This window comes from Drosophila suzukii, chromosome 3, assembly GCF_043229965.1.
Source record: "Drosophila suzukii chromosome 3, CBGP_Dsuzu_IsoJpt1.0, whole genome shotgun sequence".
Taxonomy (NCBI): domain Eukaryota; kingdom Metazoa; phylum Arthropoda; class Insecta; order Diptera; family Drosophilidae; genus Drosophila; species Drosophila suzukii.
The window spans coordinates 86,790,927-86,816,841 of record NC_092082.1 but is presented as its reverse complement, the minus strand read 5'-3'; the positions used below and the strand labels follow the sequence as shown (position 1 = coordinate 86,816,841).

Sequence of the window (25,915 nt, the reverse complement as noted above, 5' to 3'; positions counted from 1 at the left end):
CATTTTGTATTGCGTCACCTTAAAAGTTTACCGGCTTTGTAAAGCTAGAGATGTGCATTTAAAAACAGTGTATCCCATCAATTATTATTTGATTAAATAAAAAATAAATTTGTTGTTTATTTTATATTTTAATTGTATTTATTTAAGTAATAATTACCGTCATTAAACCTTCGTGAGTGAGAGCTGCTCATCTCTAGCTAATTCTGTTAAAAAACAGTGTTGCAAAACGCTGGCGGGACAGCTGTTTCTTCAAGCGTGTTGATTTCAATTGGCAACAAATTGCAAATTGTTTATACAAAATGGCATAAATGCTCTGAATTGACAGCCAACAAGTGGTTAAAATTGTTAAATCAATAGATCAAAAGAAGACCCATCGGCTGATAGTGTTAACCTAAAGATAACCCAGATAAAACAAGCAAACCCCAGCAATCATGTCGACGGGCCTAAAATGTCGCAATTGCGGATCCAACGAGATCGAGGAGGATAATGCTCGAGGAGATCGGGGTAGGTTGTGGATTTGTAGTCAGGTCCTTGCTATTTATCATATGTCATCTACTACAGTTTGCATGAATTGCGGTTCTGTGCTGGAGGATTCCCTCATTGTTTCGGAAGTCCAGTTCGAGGAAGTTGGCCATGGAGCAGCCGCAATTGGCCAGTTTGTGTCCGCCGAGTCTTCGGGCGGGGCCACCAACTACGGCTACGGCAAGTTCCAGGTCGGATCGGGCACCGAGTCCCGCGAGGTGACCATCAAGAAGGCCAAGAAGGACATCACCCTCCTCTGCCAACAGCTGCAACTATCCCAGCACTATGCGGATACTGCTCTGAATTTCTTCAAGATGGCCTTAAGCCGGCACCTGACCCGCGGCAGGAAGAGCACCCACATCTACGCCGCCTGCGTCTACATGACCTGCAGGACAGAGGGCACCTCCCGTAAGTTCTTTATTGGTATTCCCTGTGCACTAGCTTAATCCTACCCTATTCTCCTCCAGATCTTCTCATCGACATCAGCGACGTTCAGCAGATCTGCTCCTATGAGCTGGGACGCACCTACTTGAAGCTATCACACGCCCTTTGTATCAACATACCGTCTGTGGGTGAGTGCACACCTTGAATATTTAATTACATCCATAAAAATGTTAAACTCATGGAACTATCCCAAAAAAGCAATGAAGATTTATCAAAAGTGATTTTAACAATAGTGTAGGAAAAGTAATGTTTTATTTTATAAATTTGAGCAAGCTGTTCCCAGTTATTTCCCATACTTACCCTTTAAACAACTTAAAAGTTCATTTTCCAAAAATTCCAAACTCCCAAAACTTAAATTCGCAAAAATCTAATAATGTATTTTGTTCGATTAAAGTACATAATGGTAATAGATTCATAATCAGTATAGGATAACATTTTCATTTATATAGTTATATATATATAAAAAAACGGTAATTGTCTTATCAAAAGCAAAAAATCAGTACAATTTCCAAAGAAATTCAAAAGTCGAACGTAAAACTGATTGTTGCGCAGAGCAGCCTATGATAATAATGCACAGGAGCAAAGAACGGGGCTTAATATCAGTAGAAAGGCATATGTGTATTTATGAGAGCTATAATGGAACAACTACGAAATAGAGATAATGCATACTACAAGATTAATATTCGAATATATATATTAAGAGATTTTGTGCGCATACTCGTACAAGATCCTTTGATTTCTTTGTTCTTTCCTATTTAGTAAACTGGTTAACTTGGCTTTCAAATTCGTCGTATGCACTTTCTAACATGGCTTATTATCCCTTCGAGTGTATAGGTCTATAGTTTATCTATATGCGTGTATATATCATTATCAGATCAGATGTGTGTATATATGTTGGGTATATGCTGGCAAAAATATGTTTGGTATATATCGTATTAGTTTGTTTCCACTGTCCCTTTAACTCTCTTTAGAATATTGGTTAACGCTAGCTTGACTGATTGCCCGATTTTCACTTATTGCATTTACGTATGCGTCTCTATATTGCGCCCTTTTTACCCCATCCCGCCCTCTCAAATCGTGGAACGTATTAAGTTTTCGAGTCATCTATTAATCTGTATCTATATAGTTCTGGGTGTATATGTTCAACTTGTTTCGATTTCGAAAATATTTTTATATGCATTACCAACAACTATGTACAGTGCGTTTTAGAACTGCAAAACCGTCGAAATTAACTTGCTTAACATACTTGGGATAACGAAGGAAATCTTTTCAATTACCGAAAAATCCTTATATCGAATGACTTGCATCGCGTGACTTTCTAGTTGAGATGATCTTGTTCTGACAACCGTCTTAAAGCTTTAAAACGCACTGCCGAGGTGTATATATATGTGACTATTACGAAAACTAGAGCACTCTACTATCTTGGTATATATATATATATGTGTATATATGCGCCTAAAACTCCAATTTGCTTTGTTGTGTTGCACTGAAAACCCATGAGTTTCGATTTTGTATCTGTAGCTGTTGCGGTTGCTGTGTTTTGTATTGTTGTGTTGGTCTCTTCTGTTGTTGCTGCTGCTGCTGTTGGCGGTAGTAGCAGGCTCCCTGCCACTCGGCGCAGTAGAGCTGTGCGCATCAGGTGCTTCCATCGCCGGCCAGATCCTCCCCAGATCCGTTGGCGTTATTGCCAGACCCATTGCTGCCATTTGAAGTAGCTGTCCCGCCTGCTGCTGCGGTGGCTCCTCCACCACCAATGGGCGTGGCACACACCGAGTTTGTGGGAGAACTCATTGCAGTTACGGTGGTGGGTCCGTAGAAGATCAGCTCTGGGATCTGACCACCCTGCACTCCAGTGCCGTTGGTGCTCTCCGACGAGCACTGGAACTGGAATGTCACGTTGCCCATGAGCACCTCCGACATGCCCTCCTGGCCAAAGAAACTGAGTTCATTGCCGTCGAGGATAACGGAGGCGGTGTAATAGCACTCCGGCTCGATCTGAATAGGATTTTCAAAGAACACGTGGAACGTGTTGCTCGATCCGTCCGAAAAGAACTTGGTGTCGTTCTCGGCAAGCGTGCGACCCAGGCGCTTTAGTTCGATCTTTACATTATAGTTGGCAGCACCAGTCGACGAGCCATAAAGTCCAAAGCCCACAATGAAGATTCTATAATAGAAATTTTGTTGATTACCTAAATCTTTCCGTTAAGTGTTTAATTCTCACCTTCGATCCACTGAGAACTGAATTGAATCACAGCGTCCGCGGTAGCGCCACTGGTTCGAGCGGTAGGCGCACGACTGGAAGCGATGGCAGACCTGGGTCTTCAATCCCGCCCTCGAGCGTGTGGGAAATCCCAGTGACGGCTTCATCTTGGCGGTGAAATGCAGAAACATGTCGATTGTCTCCTGCGACGAGAGAATGCCTGTCTGGGCCACGCCGTTGGCGAACTCCTCGAGCGACATTGTGGGAATGCGGATGAGGTGCAAAGCCTGTCCCAGCAGCCTGCGCTTGTTTTGAGGAGTATCATCGATGCTCATCTTCTCGCAGGCGTTCAAGGCCCAGTTTAGAGCCGCCTCAAACAGATGGATCTCCTTGCAGTTGAGCGTCTCCCGCGAAAGGATCGACTCAAAGGTTTTGAGGTCAATGTCCACAAAGTCCTCGGACTTAACCGCCATCTCGGCCTGTGCGTCGATCACTTCCCAGCAACGTTGCATCAGCTCGGGCTCCTCGAACAGACGCGATTGACTGAGAAGTAGGCAGGCGTTTTTTGCCGTCAACTTCACCTCCAGATAGTTGACGCAGGCCCTGGCCAAATGCGGAACGATGTACTTCTTGGCGGCATACAGGGTGGCCAGGATGTGTTCAGGTTCCAGTTTGATTTCATCACAATAAAGGTACCTAAATATTACAAGATGCATTTAAGTTTGATAGGTATAAAGTCCATGTTTTAATATCGCACCTTAGCAACGTTAGAAAGGCAGTGGGTTCCACATCAGGCACTTTGATTTCCTGCTTGTTCTCCGCCAGTCCACCGTAGAACATGGCATAGAACACGGAACTGCCCGTGGCGAGAATGTATTTGTGGGCGGGAATGGTTTGAATGGGGTCGATGTCTGTCAGATAGTTCTACAGATTAGATATTTTTCATTATTGGGATACAGACTACACTTACCGAACTCTCCGCCCACAATGAACTTGACATCGGACATTAGTTCGTTGTTGAACATGGCTGCATTCCTCTCGAGAACCGTCGCCTTGCTGGCCTGCCAGTTGGGATCCGCCGTATCGATGGCGTTGGATGCCGCAACGGCTGCGAAATGCCAGTTGGTCCCGGCAGAGCACACATACGATCCACTGCCGCTGGTTGGCGTGGCCGAGATGGCCGCCACAGCCGCCGCAGCGGAACTGGAGGGCAGACAGAAGGCAGTGGGACTGCCGGAGATGCCTCCGCCACTACCTGCGCCGCCTCCACTACTGCTGCTGCTGCTGTTCAGGGCGCCCGGCGAGGCCAACGGCGAGGATGGGGCGCTGATGGGCTGCGTTATCTGGATATTGTGATCCGCTCCGGCTGAGGCACCTCCTCCGCCTCCGGCTGGCGATGCTCCTCCTCCGCCGCGCTGTTGTTGCTGCTGCTGTTGCTGGTGATTGTGGGGCGGCGAGTGGAGCAGCCCGTTGCCATTGTTGAGGGTTTCCACTGTGGATGAGATTGGATAAATGGGTTAAAATATGGGTTACCCGGGTTGTATCTAAGTTGATAATCCCACCCAGCTCGTTTAAAACCAGCAGCACGCGTGGCCACATTTGTGCAACTTCCGCTGCGTGTGCATCGTAAATAACAAATGCCAGGGTCTCCCCTTTTTTCCACAATTATTACACCCCAAATACAGTGAGGCTTGCGTAAAGCGAGAAAGTTTGCACCTGGGGAAATTCAATTTTTGAAAGATAAGATAAATAATTGATTCCCCTTATAGAAATAACATTGAACTAGTTATTTAAATAAATTTAAATTGTATCATCATTGTATGGATCACTTTTTTTAATGATATATGTATTTGTGGGAATCGAGCTTTAAGGAATACAACTATAGCTCGTTAAATGTATAAAAGATATTATTTTTAACTTTTAAGCAATGGGATTCTGAGTTAGGGATCATTTAATAAATCTTTTTGTATTACAATGCTAATAACAATATACATTTAATATGAAAATCTTGAAGCTTAAAGAATATTGAATATATTTTAATTAGAAAAACTTAAATCGATATTGTAAACTATCGATAATTTTTCTTCGTTTTACATTTTATAGATGCTTTTGTAACTTAGAAGTTCTAGTTAGGCAGGTTCTGCTGTACTCTAAAAGTGGAGCGTCTCAAAATAGCAACGCAGTTGACAGTTGTTGTTGTTGTTTGTGTTGCCAGACAGCGCCCCTCTTCGTTAGGCCCCTGCACCGCCCCCCGCCCACTGGTGACACTGTTTGAGTTGTGTGAAAAATCAATAACTCACAGACACAGGGCACCTGTCTGCCCCTACCCCTCCTCCTCCACCACCCATGTTTTTCCTTGTTTTTCCCTTGAATTTCGGTTCCCCTAGATTTTCCGCCTTACCATTTATCCATCCGCCATTCGGCTGCGAATGGGACATGCTCTCCTGATTTCGCTTTCCGGCGGATTTCAGGGACAATCGGTTGAGCGGATTGTGGCCTCCGTGATTGTTGGCCGAGGAATTGTTACTACTACTGCTGGCCATCGCGGGGGAAAAGTGCGATTTGAAGCGCTCCAAAGTTAGAAAACCCAGAAAATTAGTCAGGCTTCACTCGAGTGCTCGCTGTTCAAACATTTGCCTTCACTTAAGTCAATCGTATGACATTTTTACAGCGATATTTTGATTTTTTATTTTTCCCCAAGAATAGAATATATATTTTTCCAGGGCTGGAAAGCGTTGTTTGGTAGGGTTGTATTTGGAACAGCTGTAACGATTGACGTCGAGCGTTGCCAGACTACCAACGAAAAATCGCTGTCTCTGCCAGTTCTGCCAAACGCATTTGTACAAGTGTTGGTTAGTGTCGTTCTTAGGCGCCTGTTTTGAATTTAAATTAGCTGAAATACGTCAACTGTGGATTTCGCAACCCATTTTGATTATATCACGGCCACTCGATACTAATATGTATTTCCGTCATGGCGCGCCATAAAAAGGTGTACGTGTGGGAGCTAATAGGGCCGATTCAAGAGGTTTATTTTACACAGACAAAAACATGATCTTGAATCTAATGATTTTTTTCTGCGGAAAATTACAATAGTGTCTGTATTTTTCAACGAAATTAACTCTATATACCAAACTAATTTCAGGCATGATTTTTCGGCTGTAATTAATTTTTTTTTGTCGGTAAATTACCCTACAATCATACCTCTTTTTTACAAGTCTGTCTCTTTTCGATCAGCCTTGCTGGTGACTTTACCTGGTATTTGCATGTCCGAATCGTATTTGGTCTATTATTTATTGCCTGGCCCGCGAATATTTATCATGAAGAAACATATCGCTGAACTTGAAATCGATTTTGATGTGTTTGCCTGGCCAGCGAGCTTACTTGTCAAGGTTTGTTTATCTCTTAGCACATTCGTGTACAGTAAAACCTGTTTCTGCAGCAGCACCTCGAACAGAAGCATCAGCCGGCAGCAGATCGAAGATGTGTGCCGAAAAATTTAAAACATGTTGTTGACCTTTGCTTAAGCTAATCTTTGAGTCATACCCAGTTAAATCTCTTTCTGGTGTATTGGAACTAAGTTGGGCTCTTGATAAGACAAATATTAGTGATCTTGAGTGAAATATTTGGGTCAATCGTTTAAATAACCCTCAAAAAAGGCATTAAATACTATCGATTATAATAATGTATATTTTGGGAACTTATACTTTGCTAGCAATATATCTTTTGCTGATTCCGTTAATGTATATTATATATAAGTTCATAATAATCTATTACTCACTGTGTTCTGGCGGTGGCAGCTCCTCGTTCTCCGGCACTCGAGCGGCGTACTCCGGCTCATAGTTGTGCGCGTAGGCGCTGCCCCAGTGGCCGGCGAAGTCGTCCTCCTCGAGGGTCAGCAGGTGGTCCAGCACCTGCACTCCCCTTTCGAGGGGGCCGTGGAACTTGTTGATCAGCTCGGAGATCCGCAGGTTGAGGCCGTAGTTTCCCGAAGTGGCGCTGCTCGATTCGATGGCCCAGTAGAAGAGGTGGCGTCCCAGGTGGCTGCTCAGGTGATTCGCAAAGGCCTCGATCATCTTACGGTCAGTTGTGGGGTCATCTTCACATTACTTCTGCTCCTGGCTGAAAAAAAAAGGGGACACTCACGTAAAGTTCAAAATTCGTTTAAAAAGCAAGCACAAAATATTTCCGTATCTCTTGTTGTTTCATTTAATTATCACTCAATTAAGAACTTTAGAGAGTGGGCAAACAGCGTTAATTCCAGATAAAGAATTTTAACTTTTAAAATGTTTGGGTTTTGCCTAATTTATAAAAGACTCCATCTGTTCCTAACATTTTTCCACACTAGTTTACCGAAATATAGAAATACTCCTAATATGAAAGACCAAACGCAAATTGTAATAGCACTCCTATTAGCTTAACCGCAATTGTTATTTCAATATGTAACATAATGTGATTTTTATGGATATAAATGATACAATTTCGAATCAATTTTGGCTCAAACTTCGAGCTTGCCTCTCAAATGAAAAATTGCCAATTGCGGGCTGCACTTTCACTTCTCCATTTCCATTACGATTTTCAACTTAAACTCCAGCTAGCACGCATTTGTCGCATTTTATTAGCTTCAGGAAGTGAATTAAGTCGAGCCCCTCTCTTTTTTTATCTTTTGACCCCCTGTCAGTAGGGCTTTAAAGTTTTTGGGTCAACTGGAGAACTCTTGCACCTGACTCTCTGCCAGCGGAAATTATGCAAGCGGCTATTTTTAATTGGCAGCATGGCGAAGTCCGTAACCAAAACAAAACGGCGACAGACATGAACATAATTTTTGTTTCTCTCACTATATTTTTGTCTCGTCACGGCCCGTCTTTGCCACAATCAACAAGTTTGCGGCGAGGGCGAAATATATACATATGTGGATAGAGGTATCTCTCTCCACCTGACAAAATGATGTATTGCAAACTCCTAAAACCACCTCCTCCGCTCTGCCACGCCCCCAATAAACAAAGCCATTTGTTGTCGACGCCTAATGAAGTTCTTCATGCTTGGATTCGTCTCCGGGTACGAACTTTGAACCGAGTTAAATCTTTGACTAGAATAAGTGTTGGTTAGCTGTGAAAGATTCACCTCTGACGACATTCTGGGTGATTAAGTAATAAGTAAACATGTTATATAATTAGAGGTGTTAATTAGTTAGTACTCCAATTGAATTTAGAATATTCTTAGAATATAGTAGTAAACAACTGATGTTTGTATATTTAATTTCAGTACTTTCAGTGTTGCAAAACAGCTTACGAAACAATAGAGAATCATCACATCGCAGTTAAATATTTTTGAATTTGAACAGTTTGAGTTAACATTTTGCTGCATCATTCATGTTTCATTTGTCAGAATAAATATCCCTTGAAAAATACAATTAGGCGCAAGCCTTAAATATGTTAACAACTTAATGGTGAAATCAGAGGTGTTGGCATCTCACATGATAAATAATTTCATACAATTCTCTGTGATTGATTACTGTAGGTGAAATATTTTATTTTTTAATAGATAAGTACAAATGCGGTTAAACACTTTTTACATACTTTGTAAATTTATAGGAAGCTTTATAGAAAGGGTTCCTAAGATCTGATAATTGTTCTTTAAAGATTACATTTTTTCTAAATTTATTCTGTATTCTTCACACTGAAATAAATTGCATAAAATTCTAAGCAGCTACTGGCACTCCTCCCCTGAACCTCCCAGGGTTCTTCTTAACCCCTCAACCCTCTTAGTTGCTATGCAAAACACACATACAATTTATGCTAAATTAATTTCATGGCTTAACAATCGAGTCACGTTTATTATTCATCAGCTGTGGGCTTTTGTTATTTTCCAGCCACATTTCAATTTCGGCATGTTTTGTTTAATTTCTTTCTCGCGTGTGTGAGCGCTGATTTTCGTATTAAATGCGTATTTCTGGCCTGGAATTGCACTGGCGGTATAAAGGTGCATTTCTTATTTGCCGCTTGCATTAACTTTGGCCGCCCTTTTCTTAATTGTATTCGTTGTTTTTCTCAGCCCGGGGTTTATTTCACTTTTCATTGCCTCTTTAATTGCAAATGGTGCGACCCACTTTTTGGCCAAATCTCGGGTCAGAGTCGCACACTCTGGCCGAAAAAAGGTGGTAAGGTGGTAAAGGGGAGACCCCAAAGAAACGCCCGCGTAACACTTTCGATTTTTATTTCCTCATTACATGCTCGCCAAAAAGAGGAGAAATAAAAAAATCCAACCACATCCACAAGATCACAGCAAAGCAGAAAATAAAAACTGAAAAAGTGAAGAGTTTGTATCTTTTTTTTCTGGCAGTCACTGTGTGTGTGGAGTCTTTTGTTTTCTCATTATTTCTCGGCCCTTTTTTAACGAGCTGTAGCTCCTTTTGTTGCATTTTTCCCCTGCCACAAGCATTTTGCAATCGCCACGCATTTAGTTGATTAACCAAAAGTGACATAAAGCCCCCTGATTCTCTGGATAAAATCTAGGCCCCGAAAGTAATCGACCTCTGAAGCCCCTCACATAGCAGTTTCCAGACACTCATTCGCTCACGTGGCCCACAAAATAAAAAAATAACCTGTCGAACTCTTGGCCAAGCACTCGAACTGTCGATTGGGCGATCAGTCGGTCAAGTGGTCAGCAAAAGAGCTCGTTGATTTGCCGATTTTGCACTTTAATTGTTCGCGCTTGTCTGATTTTTGTTTTTTATTTTTACTCGGCCAATTTGCTAACTTTGTACAATTTTTTTGGGTTTTTATGGCCAAGCCAACTCTGTAATCTGATAAGGGCTTCAAGGAACGAATTTAAAAGGTTTCGAGTTTAATAACAATCGAAATGGGGTCAAAACAGCAAGTCGTTAAACAGGTTTAAGGGGTTAAGAATTAATGTAGATTAACAGATATAATTATTTTAAGCTATTTTCCCTTAATAACATTTGCGAAAGCAGAAAATATATTTCATATTTCATTCAGCATTATGGAAGTTCAATTAAGTTTGTACTATAAAGGCCATATGTCACTTGCTTTTTACCTGAGTAGATTTATTTTAACAAGTTTGGTACCATATAAATAAGGGCTTCTATAAATTTATATAATAAATCAAATAAATGTTTAGGGTATGACTAAAAATCTGTCAAAATATAACTAAATCGCTTTTGAATCCTAAGTATTTTCTATCAGAAACTATAGATCAAGAATCAATCCCTTATATTTATTTTAACAGATTTCAATTGTTTTCTATCAAAAATACTGCTGTTTGTAAAATAAACTGTAGTGTAGTCACGCCGTTACAAAGGTTCTACGTCAGGTTGTTAAAATATTTGCATTCGCTACGCTTAGTGCCTCATTTGACAAGATTTCTGGACCAGAGTATCTAGTTCTCGTCAAGCTGCACCGCCGAAGTTCCATTTTGTGAGAGTCTCGACTTTTGTTTGAGGTGGTTCCATATGAGTTTGGACCTCGCTTCGAGTGCCCTTAGGTTGTTTCGCAATTATTCAGACCGTCAGCTGTCGGTCTTTCAGTTTTTTAGTTTCTCGGTCTATCAGCTTTTTAGCTATTCAGCCAGCGTCTTTGGCTTTAGACGCTTTAATTTGCAGATAATTTTATAGACATTAACATGCAGTTTTTCTCACTCACTTTTCATATTTCTTGGTATTATTTGGTAAGTCATGTTGCATTTTGTCTAATGACTCGACAAATTAACATTTTTTTACAATCGGTTACTTTTGTTCGTTTGCATTGGATTCTTTACGGCCCCGAAAAATCCCCATTTGAATGGTCTTTCGTCTCGGAATGAGTTGCTGAATTCTATATTTGTTTCTGTGGCTATGGTGACATGTTCTTTGTCAAATATTTATTGCCGTCTCTCTGTTTCGGCCGAAACCCGTTTTGGTTTCCCTTATGCATATATATTAGTTAAAACTTATAAATTGTCAGCGAGTTACTTAATATTTAGATATTCATGCCTCCAGCTTGCGCGATTCTTGAGTGGAATTCTAAATGCGAATTCGATGTATAGATGTGTCTTGTTTGCTTTGCCAGCAGCTTTTTCTCTATTTTTTTTGGGTGGGGTTATATTAGGTTTTTTCTCTCAAAAGTTTACCTTGTTTTGAAATACAAACACGAAATAGTGTGGGACTTTGGCTGACCGGTAAATTCGAGTATTTTCGAAAAAACTTGGGGAGTACTACAAACACTGGGAGGGCTGTCATTAAAAGCAGCGCCTCCAAACACAAATCATAGTTATGAGCAGTAAATTACAGCCAAATGCTCGGCAATTAACCGAGAGTGAAGCTAACGGATAATTACAAGGCGTGACTATTTATTTCACGGTGATAAGAGAGTTAAGCCTCGATTGAGATCTCAACTTGCTTACACTCCGATTTGTAGGCGTCGATCATTAGGCAGTAATTAAAAATCAATGGGTTTCGATGAGTTGGGAGCATTTAATGAACCGGTAGAGGCATTCTTCAGTTTGCTAATTTATTTTTAGCATTGCTAAGCACTTTCCGTCTGTCACTTAATGGGTTAAATATTAGAACAATTCATTAACTACAGCAACTGTTTATCCACAGTTAAAATCATTGATTTATGACGTAAGCGGAAATTATTTGGGGGCATATCCAATTTACGATCATTAGAAACAATTATCTGAGTGGAATTTTTGGGGATTTTTTCTTTGCTTCTCTGTTATTTTTGCACTTCACTCAAAGCAATTTTCCTGAGGTGTTTTTCGTTTTTTTTTCACGCTCAACCGGCATCGCAAAGCTGTCAGTCAGCTGAGTGAAAAAAACAAAACTGCACATAAATTAAAACGTCAACAGAAGAACAAACAAACGAGCTACGCGCACTTTGTCAACGATTATTATAACTTTAACAAGCAATCGGACAAATATACACACTTTTGTAATTTGTTGGGATGGACGGCAGACCGGAGACAACTGATGAAATGATGGGCCTTACATATGAGTAGGGTTTTTTTATTCCTCGCAGCTTCTTCTTTTCTTATTTTTTTGGTTTGCGCATGCGCGACGACCGTCCACGTTTTTGAGTTTTTCGATTTATTTTCGACTGGCGACTGCGACTGCGCGAGTCAACGAACGAATTCGTAGTGAGATACTAATTTTTCAAGTGAGATTCAAAACCGGCAACTCGAGACTCGCCGCCCGATCGACCACGATCGACTATATGGTTTTAGCTTCGGTTTTTTTCTGTTTTTCGCTCGCCTTGAGACGGTAATTTATTGCATGCGATAAATGCGACGAATTGGTCTTTATTTTTCATTGAGTGCTACCAATTTTGATGGTTTTGCTTTGGTTGGCACGACTCTTGAACGCGACATTTTCTCAGATTGCATTTCCTCATTAATCTCGCGTTCTTGGTCAATTACAAAACAATTAAAGCAGCAAAACGCAGTTAATTGTTGGTGTGGCAGGAAAACTCGAACCGAAATCGCTGGCAATTTTCGCAGAATGCAGAGTAATCAGCAGAGCAGGAGGAGTAGGGTGCTTGGTGCACCCAAAATGATAATTGCTGTCATGACAAACGCAAAAATAAAGTTTAAATAATAATAATTTCACTAGCTGCAGTTGCGAAATGGCCAGAAGGATGGGAGGAGGTGGCTGCGAGGAGGAGTCGGGTGACATTAAGAAACCATTAGCAACAGCCGTGCTGGCAACTGTCAAGAAGTAGCAGCACACTCAAAAAAAACCAGTGTACAAGGGCCCTTAAATCTAAAGACGTGAGAAAAACTTGAAGTCATTTCAATTTAATACATTTGATTAATTAAGTTGAAAATCAGTTATACAAGTTATATTTAATTGGTTTCAAAAAGAGTTAGAAGACAACTTTAAGAGTTGGCAAATCCTTTTTGAATTTTTGAATGTTGTCTAACACTACGCTTTGTTCGTCAAAAATCGTTTTTATACTAATATTGATATAGTCTCTATATTTTTAAAAATATTTATGCACTATACAAAAGTAGTTTGGGAAGCAGGAATATTCTTTGCTTCAAGAGTTGGTAAATCCTTTTTGAATTTTTTAATGTTTTCTAACACTACGCTTTATTCGTCAAAATGGTTTTTGTACTGTAATTGACATCCCTATATTTTGAAAGTAGTTTGGGAAATGAGAATATTCTTAGCTTTAAGATTTGTTACATTGTTCTTGTGATAAAGGGCTAAAAGGTAAAAAAATATCATGATTGAATAGGATTTTTTTTATTGTTTTGATATTTAATTAAAACACATTTTCTTCAAGTGCAGCAGTAACAGTTACAGCGGCATCAGCAGCAGTTCGAGTAACAGCTGTGGCAGATGAGTGGGCGCTGTGCTGAAGGGTCAATGCAGTCACAGTTTCCGATCGCAGTTCGGAGTTCGTAGTCACCGCATCACCGGCATCATTTTTCAAGTGGAGCACTCGACGGCAGTAGCAACAAAAAAGCAGGGACGGTGGCTAAGAGGATTGTGAAGGGGGTGGGGCTCATTCAGGGGGCGCCAGAGTTGGAGGGCTGGTGTGCTGCTGGGCCTGCACAAATGTGCCCATTCATTAGGGTTTAATAAATAATTTTTTCATCCTTTGCCGGAGTTCATTTTTGTTTTGTTTGAGGAGTACAGTTGGCGAGACTTTGACAAGCATCCCCCCGATTTCGCCCCCTTTTTCCCTCGGTCAGCAGGGGTTGACGTTTAACAGCATCTGCCTTTGTGTGTCAAGTGGCGCTGCACAAACAACCAACTGGGGGTCTGGAGAGGCGAAGGATTAGCAGTAAGTTCCGGGATAATGTGCTAAACCCTGGGATAGGGGTGGATAAATGTAAAAAACTAGCTGGTAATTTGGTACTTAAGTAAAAATATACATATTACGTATTTGTTTTACAATTATCTGTTCAATTGCAAAATAAAGTAATTTTTTTGTATATCCTTCGTAATAATAAGTACACAAGGTATTTAAAACTGTATAGGAAGTATTTTCTTTTGGTTAAAGCATAGAAATAATTCCACATAAAATTGAAACAAATTTCAGTATCTTAAAAACTGCAAGTAAACGGAGTACCCCGCTATGTTTCCATCATTTTATTGAGTATAAATGATGTAAGTCTTGCGTCTGTCATTATTATTATATGAATAATTAAAGACGATATGGCCTACCATTTACTTGGTCATTAAGTTAAACAATTATCCAAACAATTGTGTAAAATGTAATTGTATAATTCAAGTGACCATCCACTCGAAGCCCTTAGAAAATCGGCATTATAATCTTGAGTTTCCTCCTCCTCGTCCACTTTTCCCAGACCAATTTGCGGGCAAATTGTAAACCGTGAGTTAAGTACAAAGTATAAAAAACGATTGGCAAATAACTTTGGCAAGGTCGTGTGTCTGCTGGCTTTGATTTTCCAATGCGTTTCGCACTGTTTTTTTTTTGCTTTTTGTATTTTTTCGACGTATTTGTTGTGCGTTAATTGCTGTTTGCATTTGCGTTTGGCTTTTGTTTTTGCGCTGTGGCCGAAATGACTGAATGACTGGGCCAAGTGTTAATTGCACATGTGGGTTTCCTTGGCTGGGCCTGTCTTTCATCTAGTTCAAATATGGCTAATTATCGGTTTAATAGGCCAATGAATGGCCCAAAACCTTTGGCGGGACTACGTGACGGATGCGTGATGTTCGTGCAGAGAGCACCAAAAAAACTTATCGCATGATAGAAAATCTCGGTTGGGCTCGCGACTCTTCGGCTTTCGAAGTCTTCTGGCTGCTCACTCTCCAGAAACCGACTCTCTGCACCTCTCATTGCCATGTAAAAGTTGAATGAATTGAATAATATCGGACCTGAAGTTCGGGTTCAAGATTGTTTATTTCGGCAGCTGTCCATGGAGACGTGGGCCGGTTATTGAATGTTTTCGGTTTCATTGGCTAGACCGACCCGGCTTCAAGGTCGTCGAACAAGTTCTTCGGCTGATGCTCTTGCAGTTAGCCCGTTTTATTGGAACGTCTTGATTTTATTACGGTACTCTAGCTGAGGGTAGTACTAGTTTTATCAGCGATTAGAGGTGAGTTCTTAAGACCCATTTCTTAGTTCTTAGTAGTGTAATTATGTTCTTTAGTTTGATAACAAAATTACAGTACATGTATTTCATGATTAGCTTTGAAATATCAAACAAAAAACCAGTTAACACAGAATATTTATTACAAAGCTATTAAAATTAACTTTATTGTTTTTTGCTAATTTGTGTCTACATTCATAGACTTAATTTGATTAATATCACCATACTAACTAGTAATAAATATATTTTCGTTGAACCGTCAAGGGTATTTCAAGCTGAGGTTTTCCTTGGATTTCGTTCCATATCTCCCCAGTTATATATATCTTTATTGTTCCTTGCAGATCCGTGTCTGTACATCATGCGTTTTGCCAATCGCCTGCAATTGGGCGCCAAAACACACGAGGTTTCGATGACGGCTCTGCGGATTGTGCAGCGGATGAAGAAGGATTGCATGCACTCGGGGCGACGACCCACTGGCCTTTGTGGCGCAGGTGAGTGAACCGCGAAATGGAATTTAACCGCCCCAGCTACTAAAGGGGATTACTTTCGACCTCAAGCGCTGCTGATTGCGGCCCGCATGCACGATTTCAGTCGCACAATGCTGGACGTGATAGGTGTGGTCAAGATCCACGAGTCAACGCTCCGCAAGCGCCTCTCGGAGTTCGCGGAAACCCCCTCGGGTGGACTGACTTTGGAGGAGTTCATGACCGTCGACCTGGAGCGCGAACAGGATCCGCCTTCCTTCAAGGCAGCAAGGAAAAAGGATCGTGAGAGGATCAAAGATGTGAGTGTGTATATCTTAAAGTATCTATATCTAATATTGATGTACCCCATTTTCAGATGGGCGAGCATGAGCTCACGGAGCTGCAAAAGGAGATCGATGCTCATCTGGAAAAGGACCTGGGAAAGTACTCTAACTCCGTCTACCGTCACTTGACCAAAGGAAAGGGAAGCACTCCAATAAGCTCGCCCGGCACACCCAATAGCACCTCGGAAAAGGATCTCGAACTGGAGGAGTCCAGACAATTCATTGAACAATCCAATGCTCAGGTCATCAACGAGTTGATAGCCAAGAACGAGGATGTGCGGAAGGCTGAACCAGGTGGTTTGGTGGCTGGCATTGAAGGCCTGCGACCTGACATTGAGGCCATTTGTAGGGTGACCCAGAGTGATTTGGAGGATGTGGAGAAAGCTAAGCAGCCGCAGGAACAAGAACTCATAACCGACGATCTGAACGACGATGAACTGGATCAGTATGTGCTGACCGAGGAGGAGGCGGTGGCCAAGCTGGAAATGTGGAAGAACCTCAATGCGGAGTATCTACGGGAGCAGAAGGAGCGCGACGAGCGTCTGGCCAAGGAGCGTGAGGAGGGCAAGCCGGAGCGAAAGAAGCGCAAGCCGCGCAAAAAAGTCATCGGACCATCCTCCACAGCCGGGGAAGCCATCGAGAAGATGCTGCAAGAAAAGAAGATCTCCAGTAAGATCGACTATGAGGTTCTCAAGACCCTGACCAGCGGCAGTGGTGGTCTGATGGATGACTCTCCTGCCACGAGTGCAGATACCAAACCAAGCACTTTGGAGGATATAAAGCAGCAGCCAGTTATTGTGGAGGAAGGACCCATTGCGCCCAAGAGCAGGGCCGCAAGGCCAGCTTACGATCTGCCCGGACCCAGTCGAAAACGACCCAAGGTGGAGGTGGGTCTGCCAGTCAGCCAGGCGGCGGATGAGGAGCAACCGGATACCAAGCCATCAGTGGTAGTAGAGGCAGGTGGGTCAAAACGACTAACTGAAAAGACTTGCCTGCATAATAATCTGTATATCTGCTTCCTAGATGAACTGGACGAAGATGTCGAGGCGGAAGCTGAAGAGGCTGATGCCGAACCCGAGGCAGAACCGGAGGCCACGCTGCAGGACATGCTCAACACGGGCGGCGATGACGATGAGTTTGGCTATGGTTTTGACGAGGAGGAGGAGTACTAGACATAAGCTTGCATTTAGCGTTTAAAGCATTTTAGTATCTACACACAGACTTTATAGTAACCAACCTACTCGTAATACAATTAAACTAAGCATTAAGGGCCGTGCACTTGTTGCCGCCGCTCTGCTGGCAGTGGAGGCCATTAAATCATGGGCTCCTTCGCCTCGCAGCCATTTACATGTTTAAGCCATGTCGGCGCGGGGAGGCGCCAAGCCCAGCCGGAACTCCCGTGCACTCTGGACTGGTACTTGTAGCCTAGCTCCTAGCTTCTAATTGTTGGCGCTGCCGTGGCGCGCCTCCAAGTGCTGCAAATAAATATTTCACTCTTAATCATGTTTTGCACTCTGTTTTGCTTGCCTTTCTCCGGCGCTGCAGGCGGCCAGTTCAGTTCAGCTAGGTTCAGTTCAGTTCAGTTTAGTTGTTGGCCCGGCCAGGAACTTGGCCCGGCTCCACGATGAGTGGCAAGTGCCCGGCAATGAGCTGTTGAGTCTGCCGAGCACTTGTCTCTGCGATTTTATAGTTATTATGTTGTAATTAGTGTTAATTTACTTGCCTCCGGTTCAGCAAGTCAGCGCCAGCGCTACCATAAAGTATAGCATAGTTTGGGGCAGGTTCTTGGGGCGCCTTTGCGATTTTCCAATTGTAAGTGATGTCTATTCCGAACAAATTAGCAAACTGTATTGTTTTACTTTAGGATTAAGTGTATGACTCGACAGTAAAAACAAAATTACGTTGTATTTAATGAGAACTGTAAAGTCTTAATTTTATTTAAAAAAAATAAATATTCTTAAATTATCCAAGAATTACCTTTTCTTCTATTATAATTTTATATTTGTTCAAATTTTCACAAACACAAAACTTTTTCTTCTAGTAAAGCTTTAAAATGGAAAGCATAAAATCAGGCAATTATCGAATGTATTTCATTATGCATAGCTAACTTTCGCTTTAAACTTTTCCCTCATTCCAACTAAAATGTTTGCAACTTTTCTGTCCGTAGAACATGTAATTCATTTCACTTTTCAACAAATTTATGCCGGAAGTAAAGTTGAGAACCGGCCAGCTTTCCCCGTTTTCAACTTGAAATTCGCCAAATGGTTGCCGAAGCAGGCTGAAGTTAACTGCACTTAATGCCCGTTCGCTAATTTGCATAAGCCCACAGTGGGGGCCCAGAGGATAATTATTAATAAAATGCACACGAACCGCCCGAGAGTCCTGGATGGGGGGCGTGGCCCTGGCCATTTCCCGGCACAGGCTTAGCCGGCCAAGTTGCAACGATAATGTGAATTGTATGCACATGTAAGTCCCCGAGCAAATGTGACAGTAAAATGGCAATTAGTAGACATCTTGACTTGACCAGCCACTTGGAAGTTTCCTGGTCAGTGTGACTAATTTATGCGCCGCCAGCTGGGAACAGTTTAAAACTAGGGGGGAGTTCGTCCTGGCACGCCTCTCGATGTGGATAATCGCCCGATTAAGCACATTAATCCCTGATGGTATAATTTTAATGCTTTTGTGCACGCTTTCGCCCAGGATTTTTTCTGTCTTATGCACTTTTTATGGGGTGAAATGCGAGGGGTCATAAAATCATGACTTGTTATCAATTTAAATTACTTTTCTTTTTCTACAAAATCAAAGAAAAAACTTTAAAATTATAAATTAAGGTAAATGTGATTGTTTATTGTATCTCTAGGGTATTTTATTTGTTTCACACTTCGTTTCGCCTTAAATGTGCTTTGCAATAATTTGCTTCACGCTCTTGCGACGACTGTCAGTTGCGGCATATTAATTAAAAAAACGTTCTTTTCCGCTAAAATTCAATATAAAATATATGGTATATATTGAACAAACGCTTGCCATATATTTTAATGCAGTTTAATTAAAAATGTGCCAAGCTGAGGTCATTTCATTTCTGGCGGATTTTGTTGGCTGCTCTTTTTTATATATTTTATCTGTTGATTTACTTTTTTCCGGTGCTCTCGCTCGCCTTTTCTCTCAATAAAAATTTTATCATTTACACTTTATTTGCGGATTTGGCTGCTTTATTATTAAATACAGCAGCCACAGGCTGCCATGGTCGGTGGACTTTCTGGCGACGCTGGAGACCATTTTGGAAAGTATTTAATAAGTGGAAACAAATAAAGCGGCAGCGGCAAATACCGAAAATGCGAAAATAATGCGTTTAATTAAAATAAGTTGTGTGGGTGCCTGTTGAATCCGCTTGGCCGGGCGCACTGGCAGGGGACAACAATATATAAATGAGTAAATGGAGGCACAGAGCGTTTAATACGCTTAAAGTGCACTGCATTAAGTATACGCCGTGGATGGCCCTCGCCCTTGAGAGCCCTAATTTCTGCCACGCCCGGCATTTAAATGGACATTAAGCACTGGAAATCTGATTAATTAGATCCAACTGCCCCGGCAAATTAGTTGCATTAGGTGGTGCAGTTTTATAGCTCATCAAATGTGCCCAACAATTTAAAGCTACCCTTCAATTTCGCATTTGATTTGTGATTTAATATTATGTGGGCCAACTAATTTATGCGCTAATTATGTTGTGTTTTCGCTGTCGAGTGTTATTTCGGCCCAATGAATAATTAAAACGCGCTTTCCCCGCGTGCCCATTAATTAAGCCGCTAAATGCTTTGTTTAGTAATTTGTTTTGGTCTATTAAAGTGGGTTAGGCCTATGGCAGTCTCAATGACAAAGTGAGAGTTTTAATAGCTTTTATATTTAGTGCCGTTGTCCTTTTTCCTGTTTCGGTTTCTAATTCCAAATGAATAATTGGGTTCTAGTTTTTATTGGTAGAACAATGTTTTCCATGTTTTTTCTCGAAATGCGTTAAACTATTTAAATTGAAAAAAAAACGGAAATTTATTAATGGAGATAGAACTTCCTGCTATATAAATTATAAAAATTAAAAAATATGTCTTTCATATTTTAAATACATTTTTGAATATTAAATTTGGTTCTTTGACGGCTGAATACTTAATGGCGGATCTGGCTAATACAAAGCCATTAGTTGACTCGGGCTCACACGTTTACAGCCCATCGAAATCTGAGTCGATGGCGCAGTGCAGCCATTAATGGCGTTGGTAATGGCGACCTCCTGCCCAATCAGCGGATCGCTGGCGAGTGTTTACCCACTGTTTTGGCCGCAAGACGCCAGGAGGGTCAAGTGGTTTAAAGGGGACGGGGTGTCCTGGTCAGCTTTCGGGGGCCGCTGATTATGGCCTGGCATTAGCAGCAGCAGGTGAGTGCCAGCAGTCATCTGCGGAGGCACGCTCCAATGGGCACACATCCTTGCGCGTTGCAGTGGCAGTTAACAGACAATTTCCAATTGTCCTGCCCCACGCACACTCGCCCATAAACCACGCACATTTGGGCCTGCATGCAAATATGCAATAATAAAGTAAATAAACGCTTGCCAGCCGCCATTAAGCTGCAAGATGCAAAAACAGCACGAAGTTATAGGAAGGACTCTATATAAGAAAATGTCTCTCCTGGAATTTTTTAAACTTAACTAACTAACTTTAAGAAACCTTTTTTATCCAAAAGTTAAATATATTTGTTAAGGAGTAATATAACCTTTCTTATTTTTTTATTTTTAAGTACTGCCTTGGGCATCTTTGGCGTATGCTTACTGTACACATGCATCTATGGCCGGCAGCGTATTGAACATAAAGTGCCTGGCAAACTAGGCAAGGCTGTGATTGCAAAACACAAGTGCAATTACCTGGCCTGCAGGCTCAGCACATGCACACATGCGAGGGGATAACTACCAGCACCACAGCTGAGGTCAAAAGTATAGTAAAGGAACTAACACATATTTTAAATAAATTGTATATTAAAAAGGATATGTTCAATCCAAAGTATTAACCAAATTTTTAAATTATAATTTAGAAGTAATTACAAGAACATGTTAGCAAACTAATTTATCAATCTAATTAAGTTTCTTAGTGTCTTTACATAGCTACAGAATATTATATATTTATTTAAGGAAATTCTAAAAAGTAGGTTCATATTTTCGTAAGCATACCTTTTATTTTGACCGCAACTGTGAATATGCATGCATGAATGTTCGTAAGCTGGGCGCCGCAAAGTAGGCAACGATAATGTCATAAATTCAATGAATAAACATAAACGGAAAAAGCAGATACACACACACACACGTGCATAGACCGTGCCACACACACACACTCACACTGCACACACATAAACAGCAGCTGCGTGAGTTGGATGTTTGCCGCGAAATAGGCAGCAACAACAATAACAATGGGAGCAACAACGCAACATGAACATCAACGGTGGCAAAATATGTATTAGCCCCCGAAGTTTACTAACAAAATTAATTATGCGAATTAAGCGCAGTAAAAGCACTTTAAGCAATCCCCCCGCCCGCCCCTTCATCACTACGAAACTCTGGACCACCGACGACCGCACCGCCAACACCACAGCAGCACCTCCGCCCAGGAAACCCCGCCCTCTTCTAGATCCAGCGGGACCATAATATGTGCCGTGTCAGGGAACTACACTGCCCAAGATTTTGTAGTAAAAAAACTATTAGTAATATCATACGATATATTTTAATAACAAAAACCTTAAGGGACATTCTTTTTTTTATAGTGCCTCTATGTAATAATATTAGTTTTGTAGTATAACATGTTTCTTAAAAATATTAATAATATCATATGATATTTATGATATCAAAAACCTGTAAACAAATTTATTATACCCGTTACTCGTAGAGTAAAAGGGTATACTAGATTCGTCGGAAAGTATGTAACAGGCAGAAGGAAGCGTTTCCGACCCCACAAAGTATATATATTCTTGATCAGGATCACTAGCCGAGTCGATCTAGCCATGTCCGTCTGTCCGTCTGTCCGTCTGTCCGTCTGTCTGTCCGTCCGGATGAACGCTGAGATCTCGGAAACTATGGGAGCTAGGCTATTGAGATTTGGCGTGCAGATTCCTGAGCTTCTTACGCAGCGCAAGTTTGTTTCGGCACAGTGCCACGCCCACTGTAACGCCCACAAACCGCCCAAAACTGTGGCTCCTACAGTTTTGATGCTAGAATAAAAATTTTAACTGAAATGTATTGTTCTCATCAATACCTATCGATTGACCCAAAAAAAAGTTTGCCACGCCCACTTTAACGCCCACAAACCGCGAAAACCTGTGACGCCCACAATTTTCATGCTAGATAAAAAATTTTAACTGAAATGTATTGGTCTCGTCGATACCTATCGATTGATCCAAAAAAAAATTTGCCACGCCCACTCTAACGCCCATATCGCTTAAATCTGTATACCGCCGGTAGGTGGCGCATTTTAATCTCGCTTTGCTGCTTGCATATCTCCATATAGCTGAGTAACGGGTATCTGATAGTCGAGCTACTCGACTATAGCGTTCTTCCTTGTTTTTTAAATAAGGTCTCTATCTAATAATGTTAGTTTTTTAGAATTGCATGTTTCTTAAAATAGTTCATGTGTTTTTTTAAATAACTATACATATATTCTATCATCATTATTTTACTCATTAATAATAATCAGGTAAATGAATAACATTTTTAATTTTAGATGCAATTTAAGAGTTTTAGAAATGTAATATAAGATAGTTTTCAGTGAAAGTATATATATATCTATACCTAAAAAATGGGATTTACACTTTTAATGTTCTTAATTAAGGATGTTTTTTATTTTACTCACAGTTCTAAGCATTACATTCTTTTAAGAACTTGAAACCACCGAATAGTTTTAGAACGTTTATCCAGATTTTCTCAGTGCAGGGATAAGAACCCAGGGGACGGGGATGCTGAGAGGCCAGGACCTGGGGCCCGGGTATTGTTCAATTTATGCGTGTTTGTGTGCGTGTTCCACTCAGGAGTTATTCTTGCCACCATTACGCTCCCTCCGCCGGCTCGGCTTTTCGCCAGTTAGCAGTTTGTGGGCGCCCAAGTAGGCCAAGCACCCGGGCCTGGCCAAGTGCAAGCCCCAACAGTCAACAGCCAACAACCAGCAGCAGCAACAACCGACGGCAGTAGCCTGGAAGTTGTTTATTTAAGTGTGAAATTTAAGTGCAACACTGCGTAATGTGTAAGGACCCAGCATATTTAGCATTATGGCTGGGGCAGATAAGCGACATCGGCTTTAATAACCCCTGGAGGGGAGGTAAGGCACATGCCATAATCATAAATTGACCTGCTAATAGATAATAAAACAAAACACCACTGAGCAAACATCAGCCGAAGCCAGGCAAACAGAAAAAACGGGGAAAAAAGTGTTATTGCAGCGAAAAAATGTGGAGTGCACTGCAAGCGGATTTTTGGCGCCGCCACTGACCGAATGAAATAAATATAACAATTTGTCGCCGATTTTTGGGGTCAGGCAGACGCCAGGCCAAATTAGCTAAAAGTTTGGACAGCCACTTAGTTAATTGTCGCTGCGATTCAAATTAAATACATAAATATGCCTGCACTCCTCTCATAAATTCTGTCTACAACGAAAAAACGACACTTTACACCACCCTTAAGCGATGTAATGTTCAATTAGTTTTATTTACGAGGGCACAATAGATTTTTACATTTACAGCGTTTTTAATTTATTTCCATGTTATTACTTCTAATGAATTCATATTTAATCGCGTGAACATGCCTTTTTAATTACTTAATTAGTTTAAGCATTGTTTTCTGCTTTTGCCCTATAAAGTTTCGTGCTTTTATTTATTTAGCCTTGTTGTGCTAGTACACTTTATCATCAAAATATTGAATAAACTAATTGAAAAACAGATGAAAAGCTTAGAGTTAGTTATCTAAAGGGCATTTATTTTTTAAATCAACACGCAGAAATACAAATGCAAATACCATTTGCTATGAAAATTGCTTTATACCTTGTAAAACAAAATGTCTGGTTATGATTTGATTGAGAAATTTGTGAACAGAATATGGTGTACCGCATTATTATGTTTTTGACACGAAGAAAATAGTTATTATTTAGCATAATAACCTTCAAAATGTAAAAAAAAACCAATAAAATTGGGGTAAACTTCAGTCGATAGGTGTGTCGCAAAACTGAACTTTTTTGTACATTTAAATATTTTACTCTCAGTCAATTAAGCTTATAATAAAACTGAATAGAACTGTGCACAGGTCAATAATTGTATTTTTCTACCATGACTTCCATTTTCATTTTACTCTCTCATTGATTTAGTTATGCACTAAAAAGCCGGCAAAAGGGAAATGGAAAACAATGGATTCGTTAATGGTAAATTAAATTATATGAACTTTAAGCTTTATGGCAAACAGTTAAAAATAGGAAAAAACCACGTAATTTCTCTTTCGTCGAATTTTGTGGTGTCGATGAACACTATAAATCAACTGTCAATCAAGAAATGCTAAATAAATGGAAACACAGCCAAACTTGAATAAAGTTCTCTGCAAACTTTCGCTCCCACCAAAGAAGGGCTAAAGAAAAACTTCAGTGAAGTTGAGCCAACTGCCAGGACATGACAGACAGATTCTGGCCATATCCTTGCCCAGTCAAAACCCCAAAAAAGGATGCCATCAGAATGGACGCTAATTAGCGTGCAAAGTTAAATAAAAATCAGCGAAAATTCTGCTTTCAATGCAGCATGGCATATGGTAAGATAATTAATTAATACTCACTCGCCTGATTGGTGAAAAACGATAGTCGGGGCCGAGGCAATTAGCCAAGTTCTGGGCCCAGGCCAAAGGCAAACAATGATGAACCCTTGCCGCTGCTTCTTTCTTTTTCCCTGTCGCTGTTGCCGTCTCTGTCTTGCGTTCTCGCCCCCTCTCTCTCTCTTTTTTTTTGAACCTGCCCTGCAAAGTGTTTGTGGGTGGTGGCTTCACATTTTTACTTACTTCACTGGGGAAACGAATGCTGAAAATAATCACTTAAGATTAACTAAATCTTAAAAACGGTTTAAAGGGTTAAGGATAACTACTAGTTAATTACTAAGTTTAAATACAAGTTAACTGAAAGTCAATTTAAGAGGCAAATAATTTACATTTGTTAACTGGTGAGGCTAACTACTAGTTAACTTCTAGGCTTACCAACTAGTTTATTTTTATTGGGGCTTATTATATAATTGACTTTAATAATGTTTATAAAAATTAAAAGAATATTTGATGATCTTAAAAAATAGATCCAATTTACAAAATATTATTAAAAGTCATTGCCCTATTTCTTTTCATCATTATATAAAGTGAAATTTATTTTTTCCAGTTCTGTTTTCCGTTTTATATGTGAAACGCTTCTGCATTTGGTTTTTTATTGCTCTGGTGCCTTTCGCCTTTGCACTATGCTCCCACGTTCTGGCTGTTATGTTGTTGTTTTTTCCGCTGGCTTGCTACCGAGCTTGTTTCTTGGAAAATAATGACTGCACATTAAGTGTCTACACACACACATGCTGCGAGGACAAGGCAAGTAAAATGTCAACAAATGACAACAGAAATATGATGCAAATGGCTCATGTAAGTGGTTCTTGCCGCCAACATTTATAAAACAGGACAACTTACAATGCAACAACAACGGCAAACAGCAAACGGCTAGAAAATGGGAGTGGAGATGGGAAAGTGGGAGTTCGAGAGTGGTGGGCGTGGCAGCGTCTGTCCGTTGTAAACATTCGCCATTCTACTTGGCAATTTTTCATTTCCCATTTCACTCCGCCATTCAAGTATAATTCGCAGTTCTTAG

At 40.8% G+C, this 25,915-nt stretch overlaps 2 protein-coding genes across 6 annotated transcripts; one reads left to right on the top strand and one right to left on the bottom strand.

Annotated features, from left to right (window-relative positions):
- Positions 1 to 236: 236 nt before the first annotated feature.
- Brf (Brf RNA polymerase III subunit) lies at positions 237 to 17,531 on the top strand. 2 transcript variants are annotated; one of them, XM_036818257.3, is made up of 7 exons: positions 237 to 504; positions 562 to 930; positions 990 to 1,094; positions 15,565 to 15,714; positions 15,781 to 16,007; positions 16,064 to 16,991; positions 17,055 to 17,531. In XM_036818257.3, exons 1-7 carry the CDS (start codon positions 432 to 434, stop codon positions 17,201 to 17,203), a joined length of 2,001 nt encoding a protein of 666 aa, XP_036674152.3. In that variant the 5' UTR covers positions 237 to 431; the 3' UTR covers positions 17,204 to 17,531. The 2 variants fall into 2 exon arrangements, with proteins under 2 accessions (XP_036674152.3, XP_065723104.2); XM_065867032.2 differs by lacking the exons at positions 237 to 504; positions 562 to 930; positions 990 to 1,094 and adding an exon at positions 13,775 to 13,950.
- lute (BTB/POZ domain containing protein 3 lute) lies at positions 1,318 to 12,305 on the bottom strand. 4 transcript variants are annotated; one of them, XM_036818256.3, is made up of 6 exons: positions 12,151 to 12,305; positions 6,945 to 7,285; positions 4,137 to 4,658; positions 3,924 to 4,077; positions 3,188 to 3,862; positions 1,318 to 3,130 (listed from the first exon to the last, which is right to left on the bottom strand). In XM_036818256.3, exons 2-6 carry the CDS (start codon positions 7,237 to 7,239, stop codon positions 2,602 to 2,604), a joined length of 2,175 nt encoding a protein of 724 aa, XP_036674151.3. In that variant the 5' UTR covers positions 7,240 to 7,285; positions 12,151 to 12,305; the 3' UTR covers positions 1,318 to 2,601. The 4 variants fall into 4 exon arrangements, with proteins under 4 accessions (XP_036674151.3, XP_065723101.2, XP_065723102.2 ...); XM_065867029.2 differs by having other exon boundaries at positions 12,090 to 12,303; XM_065867030.2 differs by lacking the exons at positions 6,945 to 7,285; positions 12,151 to 12,305 and adding an exon at positions 5,568 to 5,911.
- Positions 17,532 to 25,915: the final 8,384 nt, after the last annotated feature.

What these genes read in the sequence shown, in the direction of transcription:
- lute (XM_036818256.3), bottom strand. Translation starts at nt 7,239, where the DNA reads ATGATCGAGGCCTTTGCGAATCACCTGAGCAGCCACCTGGGACGCCAC. An exon ending in GCCTTTCTAACGTTGCTAAG is followed by an intron (nt 3,863 to 3,923) that starts GTGCGATATTAA and finishes TGTAATATTTAG; the next exon opens with GTACCTTTATTGTGATGAAA. An exon ending in CAGTTCTCAGTGGATCGAAG is followed by an intron (nt 3,131 to 3,187) that starts GTGAGAATTAAA and finishes TTTCTATTATAG; the next exon opens with AATCTTCATTGTGGGCTTTG.
- Brf (XM_036818257.3), top strand. Translation starts at nt 432, where the DNA reads ATGTCGACGGGCCTAAAATGTCGCAATTGCGGATCCAACGAGATCGAG. An exon ending in CACTGGCCTTTGTGGCGCAG is followed by an intron (nt 15,715 to 15,780) that starts GTGAGTGAACCG and finishes TTCGACCTCAAG; the next exon opens with CGCTGCTGATTGCGGCCCGC. An exon ending in ATCAGTGGTAGTAGAGGCAG is followed by an intron (nt 16,992 to 17,054) that starts GTGGGTCAAAAC and finishes TCTGCTTCCTAG; the next exon opens with ATGAACTGGACGAAGATGTC.